General features: G+C 58.4%; 1 protein-coding gene across 1 annotated transcript; it reads right to left on the bottom strand.

The window, feature by feature from the left end:
* Positions 1 to 1,954: 1,954 nt before the first annotated feature.
* LOC133760897 (chymosin-like) lies at positions 1,955 to 10,044 on the bottom strand. Its single transcript, XM_062193471.1, has 9 exons — positions 9,983 to 10,044; positions 8,358 to 8,508; positions 7,605 to 7,722; positions 7,320 to 7,438; positions 5,199 to 5,398; positions 3,822 to 3,935; positions 3,056 to 3,200; positions 2,467 to 2,565; positions 1,955 to 2,086 (listed from the first exon to the last, which is right to left on the bottom strand). The coding sequence occupies exons 1-9, from the start codon at positions 10,042 to 10,044 to the stop codon at positions 1,955 to 1,957; spliced, it is 1,140 nt and encodes a 379-aa protein (XP_062049455.1).
* Positions 10,045 to 14,424: the final 4,380 nt, after the last annotated feature.

Genomic DNA, 14,424 nt, shown 5'->3' with positions numbered 1-14,424 from the left:
CTCTGAGAACCTTCACCCCCTAACTCCTCAGAGAACCCGGAAATTAAGCAATGGCTGTCCGGCCCCTTGCCCTGAATAAACACCTGCTTTCTTCCCCCACCCAACGTCAGTGATCAGCTTTCTGAGCAATGGGCGAACAGACTCAGCCTGGGGGTTCCACAGTAACCAGTTTGGGGTGTTGTTCAGCAACAGTTGGCGACCACGAAGTGACTACGGTCCCGAGTGGACATCTCGCCCATGGCACACCAGCCCCTGGCCCACAGTCACCCTTGGGTCCTGTCTTCCATCTGCCTGAACATCTGTTTGTCTCAGAGACAGCCTCAAGTAGGTGTTGACCAGGGGTCGTCAGCCTAAGGCGCTTGTTGGGTAGAAGAAGCGAGGCTTAAATTCAGCTTAGTAGCTAGAGAGACGTCCTTGGTGTGTAGCAATCTCAAGCAGGACGATGCCAAAGTAACATCTCTTGTATTCCGGGGTAGCAGCTCTCAAGCTAATTTGGTTCAGCTGTGACTGGACAGTGGCTTTAAAGGATCTCTCCCTTTTGGAGCCAGAGAGAGCCCTGCCTTGAGAAATTGCCTTGAAACTTGCCAAACTCGCTTTGTAACCAGGTTTGACAGGCCCAGCACAATAGCAATGAGTGATCAGAGTGATCAGAACTCTGTTCTTATAGCCCCCTAGGGTGGATTTTGCAAAATCAAGGAATTTTGGTTTAAAGCTAGGAAAGAAAAAGATGGTGTTTCACAGCTACACTGCTTGGCCTAACTCCCTGAGGGTGAATGAAACGGCCACTTAACAGAGGTCTGGTTTATGCCACTGTGTTCCTGCCAGAGATGTTTTGTGAAAAGAAAATGGGAGTGAACTCTATGTATGCAAGCTTTTGTGCTGTTATCCCAACGCGAGACGATGCATGGTGGTCCAGGAAAATCATGTTAAGCCAAACGCCTGTTGATTCACACAAAGAGCATCACGGCTGAGGGAAGCCACCCCAGGCCCCCGCCCACCTGTCTGGCCTCGATGGTCGGCCCCTGGAGCCAGGTTGACACAAACCTGTCCTCAGTAACGCAGCTGCTCTCTGAGCGCTGGCAGGTGGTTCTGAGTCTTCATTAGCACCGGACTCCTTTTTTTAAATTTTTTAAGATTTATTTATTTATTTGAAAATTAGAGTTACAATGAGAGATAGAGAGAGAGAGAGAGAGAAATCCATCTGCTGGTCCACTCCCCAGATGGCCACACGGCTAGGACTGGGCCAGGCCGAAGCCAGGAGCTTCCTCCAGGTCTCCTATGCAGGTGCAGGGGCCCAAGCACTTGGGCCATGTTCCACTGCTTTCCCAGGCCATAAGCAGAGAGCTGGATTGGAAGTGAACAGCTGGGACATGAAGTAGCACCCATATGGAACGCCAGCATTGCAGGTGGCAGCTTTACCTGCCACCTGTGTGAGCCCATACCATAGTGCCAGCCCCTGGACTTTGTCCAAGGAAAATGGCCAGCTCAGGGCCTGAGGATTTGCCCCTCACCTCCCTGCCTGGCCCATCCTGTGTCTTCCAGTGCCAATGAGAAAAGATGGACAACATTTTTTTCCATGGACCAAGCATTCTCCATGCAACCCCACTGCACCAAAGCCTTGTGTCTCATCCCCAGGTACAAGAAAGCCTTGTCCTGCCAAGGTCTTTCTCCATCTTGAAACCTTTTCCCAGAAAGATCTAGGACATACTAGGGCTCAGACAGGCATTCCCCACCTCCACAAGAGTCCCACCACTTACTGTGTCCCCCCAGCCTCCACTCCCCTCTCCACCATGGCCCCACCCCTAAAGAAGCGCAGACTTTCGGCCCCAAAGAGGACAAGGGCAGGCGGGCCTTGCAGAGCTGTGTTTGCTAAGAACCAGCTTCCTGTACCCTCATGCACATGCACATGGGCACACGTGTTTGGGGACAGTGTGGTCCTCGGCGGGTGGTGCGATCAGATAGCTGTGGCCAGTCCCACGCGGTTGTTGGCCCTGTCGAAGACACTGTAGTACGCCCGGATGAAGACATCCCCCAGGATCCACAGCTGGGAACCGCCCTCGAAGCCGCTGTAGCACAAGTCCTTGTCCTGGGAAAGGCATGGCTGGGATGAAGCTGCAGCCCAAGCCCCTGCTGGGCCTCAGCGTGGGCATCTTTCCACCCCACTCCCACCCCAGGACTCTCTCCTCTGTAATTTCGTCTTGAAAGAACCTTCCCAGGTGAGCCCATCAACAGATCAAGACATGGAGATTCAAACCATAATGCGACTTCATCCAAGATGACCTGGCGGGGGAGCGCAGATCTGAACCCCTTCCCCCAACCCCTCCCCCTGCCCAGGCCAGCTACAAGCCCCTGGGCAGAGCTCTGGTCCCCGGGCTGGGTGCTTGTGAGTCATTTGATCCCCAACCTCACTGACTTGCCACCGACTTGCACAGGCGGGGCCCAGGTCCTTCCCCCTCGTTCCCCTACCTTGTTGGTGTAGGCGGAAGGCGACAATGGGAACTTCCTGCCGTTGATCTCAAAGACCACTGTGGGCTTGCTGCTCAGGTTCTTGCAGCTGAGGCCGAACTGAAGAAGCAAGCAAAGGCGGCTTCTTAGAAGGGGCAGCGCCATCTCCTGGGCAAAGACCGCCTTCCTCTGTGCCACAGGAGCCCACGGGGAGGCTCTCGGGATGGGTGCGGTCCCAGGAGTGGGTCCTCCACAGACTCAGCAAAGCCAAGGACGCACCCCGGCATGGGACAAAGAGGAGTTTGCCTCGGTGTCGCCCCCTCCAGGTGTCAGGGGTCACTGGGACCCTGGCAGCACCAGGCTACCTGGGAGGCGGAGGGAAGCAGAGCCTCCCAGGGCACTGCGAGGCCGGGTCGAACAGCAGCTGCTGTGTGAACCACGGGAGCTCCGACAGCAGCGCGGGACGAAGCCCAAGGGCCGCAGCAAAGGTCGCCGGGGACCTCCTGAGCCCCACTTAGGCCTGGGCTCCCTGGCCATTTCCCTCTCCCACCTCTGCCAGGTACCAGGGGCCCCCCTCAGGGAGCCTCGGGGGATGGGGCTGCTGCCTTACCTCTCCGTACTCCCCCTCGGAGGCCCCAATGGCTCTCTGGATGTGGAGGATCTCGCTGTCGGGACCGATCAGCAAGGAAGTGCCCGTGTCTAGGATGGCCTGGCAGCCCCGCTCACAAGCCACCACCTTGCCGTCCACGGTGACCCTGCAGAGGGCCAGCAGGAACACCTTGAGGTACGTCCAGCACCCCCACCTCCCACTCCCTCCCTGGCTCTTCCCCACCCTTCCCTGCTGGGCTCACTCAGGACATCCCACTTTCCAGGGGCCAGAAATGTCAGTAGGGCATCAAGTCGATGAGCGTTACAGGTGGGATGAGCCCTATTCTGGCTGCCTAAGGATCTGATGTCCAGTTTCCTCTTGGCCGTTTACTTGCTGCGTGTCTCAGGCAAGTTAACCCATCTACAAAATGGGTACATTAGCAATTCCCTCCTTGACTTCCTCAAAGGAAGGTCATGAGCTTCGTACTCCATGTCAGTAAATTAGCAAATGGGGATAATAACAGCACCCACTTCACAGGGAATTGGTGAGCATTAATGAGACAGTCAAACCATCACTCAGCACAGTGCCTAGCAGGTAGTAAGTGCTCAGTCAGTGGAGCTAGTCTCATCAACAACAAAGGTGGAAGTGTGCCAGCGTCACTGACAAAGGTCACCTACTTCAGATTCTGATGAGTGGCCCTCGAACCCCTGCACCTGACACAGGGCCCCCGTCCCCACTCTTGGAGTCAGCCTCTGGCCACCAGCCACACGGGATGCCTCTCACCCACCTGTCCAGGGTGAACTGCCAGTAGCCCCGCACACTCACGGGCACCCAGTGCAGGTCACCTGTGTAGCAGTGGGAGTCGATGCCGCCCAGTGTGAGCATGCTTCCCTCGCCAGACCTGGAACCAAGGCACAGTGAACGCAGCCCAGCAGGAATGGCCAGCCCCACCCCACCCCCAAGGCCTCAGAAGCGCTCCTGAGCCTCCCCACACCCCTCCACAGCCAGGCTTTGCTCTGACGTCAGCCACAGCCCTTTCTCCTCTGGGCCCTGCAACCCCGACCTGGGCTCAGGCAGCACCAGAAACCCAGAGCCCAACCAGAGGGAAGGTCACGGAGCAGCCAGACCCCAACCCCTTCTGTTCCTCCTGGGCTCTGTCACAGGCATGGCCAGGATAACCCTCTCCCAATCTCCCTCACCTGCTTCCCACACCATTGCTTGCAGCTCCTAGAACTCAGCAAGGCTTTCCCAGCTGCAGGCTCTGGCACATGTGGTCCTCGCTGCCTACAAGGCGCCATCCCTCCATCCCGCACCTGTTATCCCCCAGGGACACCTGCCCTGCCTGCCACAGTGCGTGGTGCGTGTAGCAGTCAGAAGGGGCTTCCCAGTCCTTAAGCCTGAGACATACCCAAATCCCCCCTTCCTACAGGGTTTGATTAAAATTGTGGGTGCTCTTGTGTCTGTCTTCCCTGTTAAAATGTAACCTCCCTGTCCACATTGAGGATTGCTGATGCAGCGCCATCACTGGGCCTGGTCCCTCCACATTGCTTTGGTCCAGGAAGCACCCAGCAAGTGAATGAATGGACGGTTGGGTGCAATGTACCAATTTACCTCTCTCCTGGGGTCCCCTGGCCTCAGCCTCCTGGGCATGGACCCCTTCTCCCCATCCTGCCACCCACCCTTCTGTCCAAGGTGACGCACATCATCACAGGGAACAGGTAAGTAGAGGGAACCCTGGGCCAGGAGAGGAGCCCTGGGCCCCAGGCCTGGCTGTGTCCCTAGTTCCCAAGAGACCCCAGTTTCCTCCCTAATGAGAGAAGATTCAGCTGTAAGATCTGTACCGTCTCTAAGAGTCTGTGCATCTAATGGATACCGACAGATGATTGCTGAGACGTTGCGACGCTGGGGAAAAGAAGGCAAAGGTGCCTGTGCCAAGACAGCCGAGGCTAACTCAGAGTCAAATGCTGGCCCAGGGAGCTCCCACTGCACCCATGGCCACATCCGGGCCTTGAACAAGAGACTGGATGTGCCTGGGAACAAGGGAGGGTTTTCTTGGATGCTGGGGACAGCCCCTGGGCTTCATGTCTCCGAGCAGGGCCCACCCCTCAGCTGGCGATCTCCACCGGGTCGTCACAGCCCCGCCCCGGCTGCGCTCAGCCCCTACCTGCTCATGTAAACTGAAAACAGGTTCTCGGCTACCAGGTGCTTGTGCATCATGTTGTCAAACACCGGCACCGAGTGAGGGGAGGCGATGTTCGGATAGCCCATGCCCAGGATCCCGTCGAACTCCGAGTAGACAAAGACATCGCCAGGCTCCTTGGTGCTCAGGCCCACAGTCTGGTGTGTGTCCACAATGCCAGCAACCTGCAAGAGTCATGTTGACATCCACCAGGGAGCCGCCTGCAGCCAGAAACAGCCAAGTCCCAGGGACAGGGGCAGCCAGGCCCAGATCAGGAGCTGGTATCAGAGTCTTGGCCTTGCTGCTTTGCCTCGATCGCTCGTACAGCCAACACAGTTATCTAAGCTTAAGAGGAAACACTACTCCCACCCCACCCCCCCGTCCCAAGACCCCATGCTGTGGATGGCAGGAGCTGGTTCACTGCTGCAGGGAAGGGGGTGGGGAGGAGACCTCCAAGGAAGGGGGTTGGACCAGGGATGTGCCAAGGCCCTGTGCGTCATCTGCAGCACCTGGGCATCACAGAGGCACACAATGTGCAGGAAAAGCAAGGTCACGTCATGCATCCACAGGGCCCCAGTGGGGACAGGCATCTCTCAAGTTATGCAATACCGATGCTGAGCGCTGATCGCATATCACTGCTGCACACTGCCGGGAAGCGCTGACCCCAAGGCAGCTCCTCAGTCTTCCCAGCCCTCTGGAGGAGGCCCCTGTGTCCCCCAGCCTACTCTCCGCCACCCTGTCTCTAGCCTAGACCATTACTGAAGCCAGACCAGGCTTCCCGCTCCCAGTCTGGACCCAGATAAACCACCCTCCACAAAGGCGGAGTGGCCAAAGAGATCTTTAAAAATGGACCCCCAAGTCATGCCATCACCATGGCAACCATAACGCCCCAGGGGAGCCTGAGGGAGCTCAGAGTGCAGCCTTTGTAAGCCTGGGGGTAAAGGTGGGGGGCGGGGAAAGACAGGTCCTTGGCCCCTCTTGTCCCTCACTGGACCCCCAGTTCCTATAATGAGGTCCAAAAAACATTTGTGAGGTGAATGAGTGAATGATGATTAAGCTCAGGAATAAATGGGTTCGTTCTTCCTTCCCATCAACACACACTGAGCGCTTCCAGTGTGTGTTGCTGGGCCCTGTGGATGTGGCCATGGGCCTGACCAGGGGGATGGTCCATTCCTGCGCCAGGGCAGGCAGCCCTCTGAGAGCTGCACAGTGCTGAGAAAGGCCACAGCGACTGAGTTACAGGGAGCCCGACTGCAGGAAGAGGAGGCGGGACCTTTGGAGATTTGGACCATGGGGGCCGCGTGCTGGAAGCACCTACATTTTACAGAGTGGAATGTTGAGGTCTGCCCAAAGCAACACAGCTCTAAGAAGTAGGCTGTACCTGCCCCGGAGATCTGCTCCTGACCACAGTGGATCATCTCCCCTGGGAGCTCCTGGGTGAGTGGGAGACCCCACATGGCAGAGACCTCAGCTGTCTCCCCCCCACATCCATGCTCAGAGCCCCCTGCCCCCATGGCTCTTGTGACAGCCCCAGCTGCTCCAACCCTGACTCCCCTGCCCTCACTTGAGCCAAGCCCCAGGCTAAGCCTCCTGGACTTCTTCATTGTCCCCTCAACCCCTAGAGCCCTTCCTGCTCGAGACAGGCAGCTGGAGGACCTCCCATCCCACCCCTCAGCAGCCCCATCCAATGCCGGTCCAAACCAGCAAAGCCCAAACCAGGCTGAGGCCTTCTTGCTGTCAGGGGGGGGAGGAGGGGCCTGACCCAAGGCACACAGGTGGACGCAGCCGGGCTCGCCACAGTGGAGGCCGACCGGCACAGGGCCAGCTCTCTGGGGAGGAGGCATGTTTGTGCCTCACCCCCCCAAAAAGGAGAAGAAAGCAAATGGCTGCAGATGGTGGCAGAGGAAAACGAATGTCTGGGCAACAAATCCCCCTGCCAGGGGCCCTAATTCATCAGCCTGTGGCAGGAAGGAGAGGAGGGGCGGCTGGCTGCCGGCTGGCTGGCCCCTCCCCTAAGCTAGCATGCGAGGAGGACCCAAAGAGCTCCTGGGCACCGGCCGCAGGAAGGTGAGGTGCACCCCACTCCCGGCCAGCAGCCCCACTTACAATGACCGTGTCATTGCCCAGGACGCCCTGCATGCTGCCTGTGCCGTACTGGATGGACAGGGGCTTGTGCATGTGCTGGAAGGTGGAGGACTTGGCTGGGTCAAAGCGCCGGTGGATTTCTGAAACACAGGTCCAGGCTTAGTGACATCCCATCCCACGGCAATAGAGGCCAGGGCAAGACCTCGGTCCAAACATGCTTGCTGGCCACCCTGACCGCTGGTGGCAGAGCAGCCCGCATCTAAGCGAGGTTGGGGCCAGGGGTGGGGGTGGGGGGTGGTCACTCACTGCAGGCCTTGTTCTTGCAGTAGATGGAGGGCACCCAGAAGTCCGAGGAGCCTGTATCAAACACCACGGTGAACTCCTGGGGTGGCGTCCCAATATGGATCTTCCCAAAATACTGAACCTGAGGACATTGAGCTCTGGGTCAGGACGGGGCACAGCAAAGGAGGTGGGGTGGGCGGGGGTGCAGATGCTGGGCATGAGTGGGCCCAGGTTTGTCAGGCCCTGAGCTTCCTGCCCAAACATCTGGGAGATTTCAGGAAAAGAATGGAAGGAGGATGCTGGGCAGGGTCCTTCATCCCTGGCCCCCATCTGGACTCTGCCAGCAGGCTCGAGTCCTGCCTGGGATAGGAGGAGGATGGACACAGAGGCGGGGCATCGCCGAAGCTGTCCCTGCCCCACCTTGGGGACGAGAGTTGGGGGTGACCTAAATAAGGAAACGGGATCGGGGAATGGGAGAGAGGCTGCTGGTTTCCTGCCAGAAGTGACAGGTGAGGCAGAGGCGAGCTCCAGAACGCAAGAAGGCACAGGGGCGTTCCCATCTGGGAGCTGGGGGGGGGGGGGGGGGAGAAGGCGGCGGTTGCGTCCTGGGAAGCTGCAAAACAGGCACCAGCTGTCCCCAGCCTGGCTGGGCCTGGACCTGGGAGCCTGGGAGGCGGGCGTGGCCTTTGCCCCTTGTGGCGCTCGCTGAGGGCAGGGAGGCAGCCCCACAACCCGCCCGAAAGAGGGCAAAGCTGGGGCCTGGGTGGCACCACTCACGTCCAGGTAGTTGGTCAGGGCCTCTCTGGCCACCACGCCGGAGTGGGAGCGCTTCCTGCTCAGTTCGACCTGGTGCTTCTTCAGGAAGTCCCCCAGAAGCCCGTGCTCCTTGAGGGCCTTCCTCGTCGTGTTCCCTTTGTACAGCGGGATCCTGCGGAGACAGGAGGAAGTCACCTAGACGCCAGTCCAGCCTCGTGGGCCAGCGGCGCACAAGCTTTCTTCTATCATCACCCAAAGCAAGAAACTCGTGCCACGCCAGTTCACAGACCGATGGGAGTCCCGGCTTCGCGCAGAGCCCCCTGCCGGTTGCTACTCTTTTCCTCCACGCTGGCGGAGCCCCACTAGACGTCCTCCAGAACCCGCTGCTGGGGAACTTCCAGCCAAGCAGCCATCACTCAGCTGCAAATGCGTGCTCTGTGTCCCACACTGCATGGCACGCACGCGTGCAAAGGCCGGGTCCCCCCTCCAGACCACACTGCCCATGGAGGACCCGGTGAAGCTGCAGGGCGCGCCTCCTGCCCCAGGACCACCCAATGGCCCCATTCTCTGCATAGCTTTTGCCATGAGTCAGTGGAAATTCTCCAAAGTATTTCTCAGCCCAGAGCCAGCTCCCCAGGAACTGCCTGGGGGCGTCGAGGTGTCAGATGATGGTGGTGGGCAGCAGGGAGGAGGTGAGGAAGGGAAAGAGCCGCCTTGCCACGGAAGCCATGGCCACGGTGGAGTTCCCAGCTCCTGTCCCACCTCCCAATGCCTGTGCTGAGGCCCCCGCACGCCTAGGACTTGGAGGAATTCATTTTCAGAACCATCACAAACAGCTGGCTGGCTGGCTTCATTCTCATCCCCTCTCAGGGGTCCAGCTTCCACAGGGAGGACCCCGGGCTTCCCTGTGCTGAGGGTTTAGACAGACTCAAAACTGAGCACTGGAGGTGGTGCAGTGTCACAGCAAGAAGGCAAGGCCTGCTGGGGCCAAGTGCCAGCTCCTTCATTCGTAGCCTTGGGCAGCTAAGAGACACTCCCCCTACCCAGACCCAGCAGCAATGTTCTCACCTGTGAAATGCAAATAACATTGACCTAACCCGTGGGGATTAGTGACCGCACAGGTGAAGATCTGGCTAAGTGCCTGGGACCCGGTAGCAAACAGCTCAGTAAACACCAGCTATAACTTTTGGGGGCAAACCTAGGGCCTTCACCCACAAAGGGCTTGCTGCCGCAGAGAACTTTAACAAGTGCATGTCTAGCTCCTGCAGGCACCAGGCACTGTTTGAAGCATTTTTGCACATATTAACTCTCACACACACCTTCTAACATCCCTGTTAGATGGACGTGACTATTATCCTAGTTTCACAACAAATGAGGAGGAAATCCAGGCACAGAGTTAAGCTGGTGAAGGGGCTGAGGATCGACGCCGGGTGGTGTCACCACACATGCCATGCTAATCTCCCCGGGCTGCCCATCCGCTCTTTGTCACCAAGGCACGGGTGGTAGGGACAACGTAGAGGCAGGGGCCCCAAGGTGCTCAGGCAAGATGGACAAGGGTGCTTGTCCCAGGAAGCTGCTGCCGTTCCTCCCGTGACTCCCCAGGACCAGGGACAGGACCTGCCCTCCCTCCCGGATCTGACAGTCACCTGGTGATCTCCCCACCCTGGGAGAGAGCGAGGACCGCAAGGAGCACCACGAGGCACTTCATCCTGGACGGCAGGCCGGCCACTGCTGTGGCCAGCATCCATCCCCGCAGCTCTTATTGAGAAAGCAGAGTGCCTCTGGCTAGAAACCCTGACTCCAGGGCACTCCACACTCCCTAATACCCACACCGATAAGGGCCACAAATTCCATCAGGTGGGGGCTCCAAAGCCCGAGGGTACGCATGCCTGATCTCCAGGCTGGGACAAGTCAGCACTGGCCTCCCGATCTGATCTTCCCTTCCAAACAGAACTTCTTGAGCCAACGTGAATCTGGAGCCAGCTGCAGATTCCACCTGCTGCTCCCGACAGGCCCCACTCCGGCCCTGTCCATCCCCACCCCCCACGCCCTGGCCGACAGTCTCCCAGCCCCAGCCTCCCCACCCCATTTTCCAGGACACTCAGTCTGTTCCCAGAGTGGCTTCAGAGGCATCGAGTACCTGCTGTGTCTCACCTGAGTAGTGGGCTCAGCATTTAGACCACCGGGCAGCTGTGCTATAGGTCTAAGAGAGAAGGCCGGCCTGAGGCTCATGCATCCCTAGGGACATTGGTTCCATTCTGGAAGGGTGGTGGGAAGCCAAGCGGTAAACAACAGATCATGTTAGGACCAGGAAAGCAGGCGGGTACCCCATACTGGGGGCAGGAGGGGACCCGAAAGGGCTAGTAGCCATTAGGGACAGGGTAGGCAAGAGCCCTTCTCTTGGCCCCACCCACTCAGGGGTGCAGGGGAGCTCCCAGGAAGCTCACATGCAGAGGGTGGCGCTGAGTAGACCTCCCTGAGCCCAGGCCTAGAGAGAGGGTGAGGACGAGAGGGAATGGGAGACTGCAGCCGTGAAACTGGGGGGAGGCTTACGGCCCAGGGTTGAGGGGAGGCCAGGAGCGGCCAAGTCGGGATGAAGACTGGGTAAAGTGGGCGAGACAGGAAGATGAGAGTTCCAGGACCAGGTGTGCTGAACAAACCCAGCAGGTGCCCGGCGCCTGCAGGATGGTGTCTGTGAGGTGCAGGCCAGGTGGAGGTAGAAGAGAGAGTAACCAAGACCACAGGCAACGCAGGCTCCCGTCTGCCGGCCGCACTCACGGGGTAGACGCCGGAGGCTCCTGGTTTGATCTGTGAGGGCCTCAGGAGGAGCCCTGGGAGGTGGGCAACAGAGAACTCAGTGTTTGACCTTGAGCCAAGGAGAAGCCAGGTGTGGTCCCTACCACGACAGTGCCCACCACCCATGCCCCTTCCCGAAGCTGACGGCCCAGCTCCCGGAAGGCTGGGACCCTGCTGCTCCTTGCGCCTGGGAGGTGACTGGACACAGCACGGCCAGCTGGCTTTATAGCACCTTCCCTCCCCCAAAATGAGGGACCCAGAGAGCGACATCAGCCCTCCACAGTCCAGCCTGGTTCCCATTTTCATCCTGAGGACGCTGCCCTGCTGGCCAGGGCCTGCTCCCCCTACGCCCATGCCCTGCATCCAAGCAGTGGCTCCTCCCACACATGCCATGCACCAAGGAACACGTGCGCGGTGCTGCACATCTTCTTGCAATGCGGCAGAAGTGCCAGATAACCTGTGTGACATCCGTCCTGAAGGTGAGGACTGGGGGCTGGGGGAGGTCAGAGGGCAGACAGAAACGCAGACAGAGCTTGGGACCGGCCCGAGCACCCTGGTCTAAGGCCCTGCACACCACACTGCAGGGCCCAGCATGTATGGGGATCCCATCATTTCCGACTGGGAGCAGCTCAACCCTCCCCCGCCAGAAGGTGGCCCTCACTGCGGAGAACCAAGGTCCCTTAATCCCGGCGGCTCTGCGTTTGCTCACGAGACTGGGACCGTTCCCAAGCATTCAGGTACACGCTGGAACTCTGCCCGAGATCACAGAGCCTGGAGAGCTTATCCGTGGAGCAAGGCAGGTCAGGAACCGCCAAAGGCTTTTAGAAATGCCATGATAAGATTTCATCATTGTCTGGTGCCGTGTGGGGACAGCTCCCCTTCGTCTAGACTTCTTGTGCCAGGGGATTGACCCACAAAAGCGGATAAAAGAAGCCAGTGCCCGGGCAGGTGTGTGATCTCCATCTGGATGCGAGCCATGACAAAGCCGGCTCTAGGCAGCTTCTTTTTTTTTTTTTTTAATTTATTTTTGTTTTCAGGCAGAGTGGATAGTGAGAGAGAGAGAGAGAGAGAAAGGTCTTCCTTTTTGCCGTTAGTTCACCCTCCAATGGCCGCTGCGGCCAGTGCATTGTGCTGATCCGAAGCCAGGAGCCAGGTGCTTCTCCTGGTCTCCCATGGGGTGCAGGGCCCAAGCACTTGGGCCATCCTCCACTGTACTCCCGGGCCATAGCAGAGTGCTGGCCTGGAAGAGGGGCAACTGGGATAGAATCTGGCGCCCGGACTAGAACCTGGTGTGCCGGCGCCGCAAGGCGGAGGATTAGCCTGTTAAGCCACAGCGCTGGCCTAGGCAGCTTCTTAAGCATCACCTATGCATCTGTGCAGAGACAGCACCTCCCTCATCTCCGCCCCAGGGAGCCGACAGGCAGGTAGGGGACAGACCTAACAGGTGACCCCACCGTGAAGAGCACCATGGGGGCAAATGGAAGTGAGTGGACCCCTCCTGCCGCAACAGGCCTGGCAGCAGGGGGAGCAGAACCTTGGGGAAGCGCCTGCATGGCCACTGTGATTGAATCTCGAGTCTACTGCATAGTGTTGTGGCCTTTGGCGAGCTCCTTTGCTTCTCCATTGCATAGCCGAGTGGCCATTCCTCCTCTGGGTCTCCACTTCCTCTTCCACAGCACAGAGGCAGTGATACTGAAGGGGTTGGGGGAGGATCTAGCATAAGAATATCGAGTGCTGGGGTGGAGTGGACGTACGGTGCAGTGGTCAAGACACGCCTGGGACACCCACATCCCATATCAGAGTGCCTGGGTCGCAGTCTCAGCTCCACTCCTGATTCCAGCTTCCTGCTGATATGCACCCTGCTAATGTGCAGCAGGCAATGGCCCAAGTACCTGGGTCCCTGCCACGCACATGGGAGAGCCTGATGGAGTTCTTGCAGGCATTTGGTGAGTGAGCCAGCAGATGGAAGATGTCTTTCTCTCTCTCTCTCTCTCTCTCTCTCTCTCTCTCTGCCTTTCAAATAAATACATTTGTAAAAAGGAAAACTAAAGATGCACCTGGATTGGCTGTTAGCCATTTTCCCAGGAATAGCCAATGCCAAGTGCAGCAGTGAGTTGGGCCTTCTGCTGATGTGAGTCACAGATGTCTGCGGTCGTGTGACCCTCAGTGAGTCATCATTCCCCAAGCTCGCTTCCTCGCTGTAAATCATGGGGCTTACAAGCCCATGGCTCTGCTCCAAACCTCAGGTGCTTACAGAGCAGCAGTTCTTTTCCTGCTCTAGAAACCGACTGAGGTGCTGCAGCTTGCCCTCGTCCCTCCAGGCGAGGGAGCAAATCCATCTTCATCATTTTTGTGCAACTACCCACGGATGTTGCTAGCTCCAGGAGACTCTGCAGCGTGACAGGTCACAGGGCCAGGCCTGCTGGTCCTTCTTGTCCCTGCCTGGGCTGCTGGCTACCTCTGTGTCTCACCTGGACCAACCCTGCTCCTCTTAGGCCACACAGCTGCTCCTCTACAGCCTTTCTGGGCCACTGCCAGGGTGCAGGGTGCAGGCCTCGCCACGCTGGACCCGCCTGTCTCCCCACTCCTCTCTCAAAACTTCTGTGTCCTCTGCCGGTCACTCCTGCTTTCTGCCCGGCTCATACCTTCCCTGGGGCAAAGGCAGCCAGAGCTGGCTTTCCCTTTAGTGAGGAGGAGAAGGAGAAGGAGAAAGGCAAAGAATGTTTCACAGGTGTCATAAATCAGTATCTCAGCATAGATACTATGCTGAGACCTCAAGGCCTATACTATCCACGGCAGGCTTTCAGGGGGTCCGAAAGCCTGCGTGATGCCCCCAAAACACCCCCCTTTTCTAGATAAGTGGACAGGGCTGTAGACACTTGTGATGTTCCCTCTTGCTGGGCTTTCAACCTCACTCTTGACTGCACCTTCTCCTAATTTGAACCCATGACCCTCCCAGCACCGAAACTCTGCGATCAGCAAAGACGATCGAACCGTGGCCGCACTGGACAAGCCTCGGAGACTGAGGAAGATGGAGAGGCCCCCATGGTATTCATGATGGACAAAGATAGCAATGGCTCAACCCAGTGCCACCCCGAGGGCGCGGAGCGGCCAGCACACCCGAAGGCTGCAAACATCTCTGCCTGCTCCTTTCCCCCCCACAAAGGGACCCTCGTGTGTGGTGTCCACCAGCCATGGGCAGCAGATCAGCAGTGGCTACAGACCGTGTTCCTGCCTGCCGGGGGTCCGGCCCCAGCCCCCTTCCCAACCTCAGCTCTGCAGCTTCCCCAAT

Source organism: Lepus europaeus, chromosome 5 (genome assembly GCF_033115175.1).
Source record: "Lepus europaeus isolate LE1 chromosome 5, mLepTim1.pri, whole genome shotgun sequence".
Lineage (NCBI taxonomy): Eukaryota > Metazoa > Chordata > Mammalia > Lagomorpha > Leporidae > Lepus > Lepus europaeus.
Note: the sequence above shows the minus strand (reverse complement) of the source record. Positions and strands in the feature narration are given on the sequence as shown.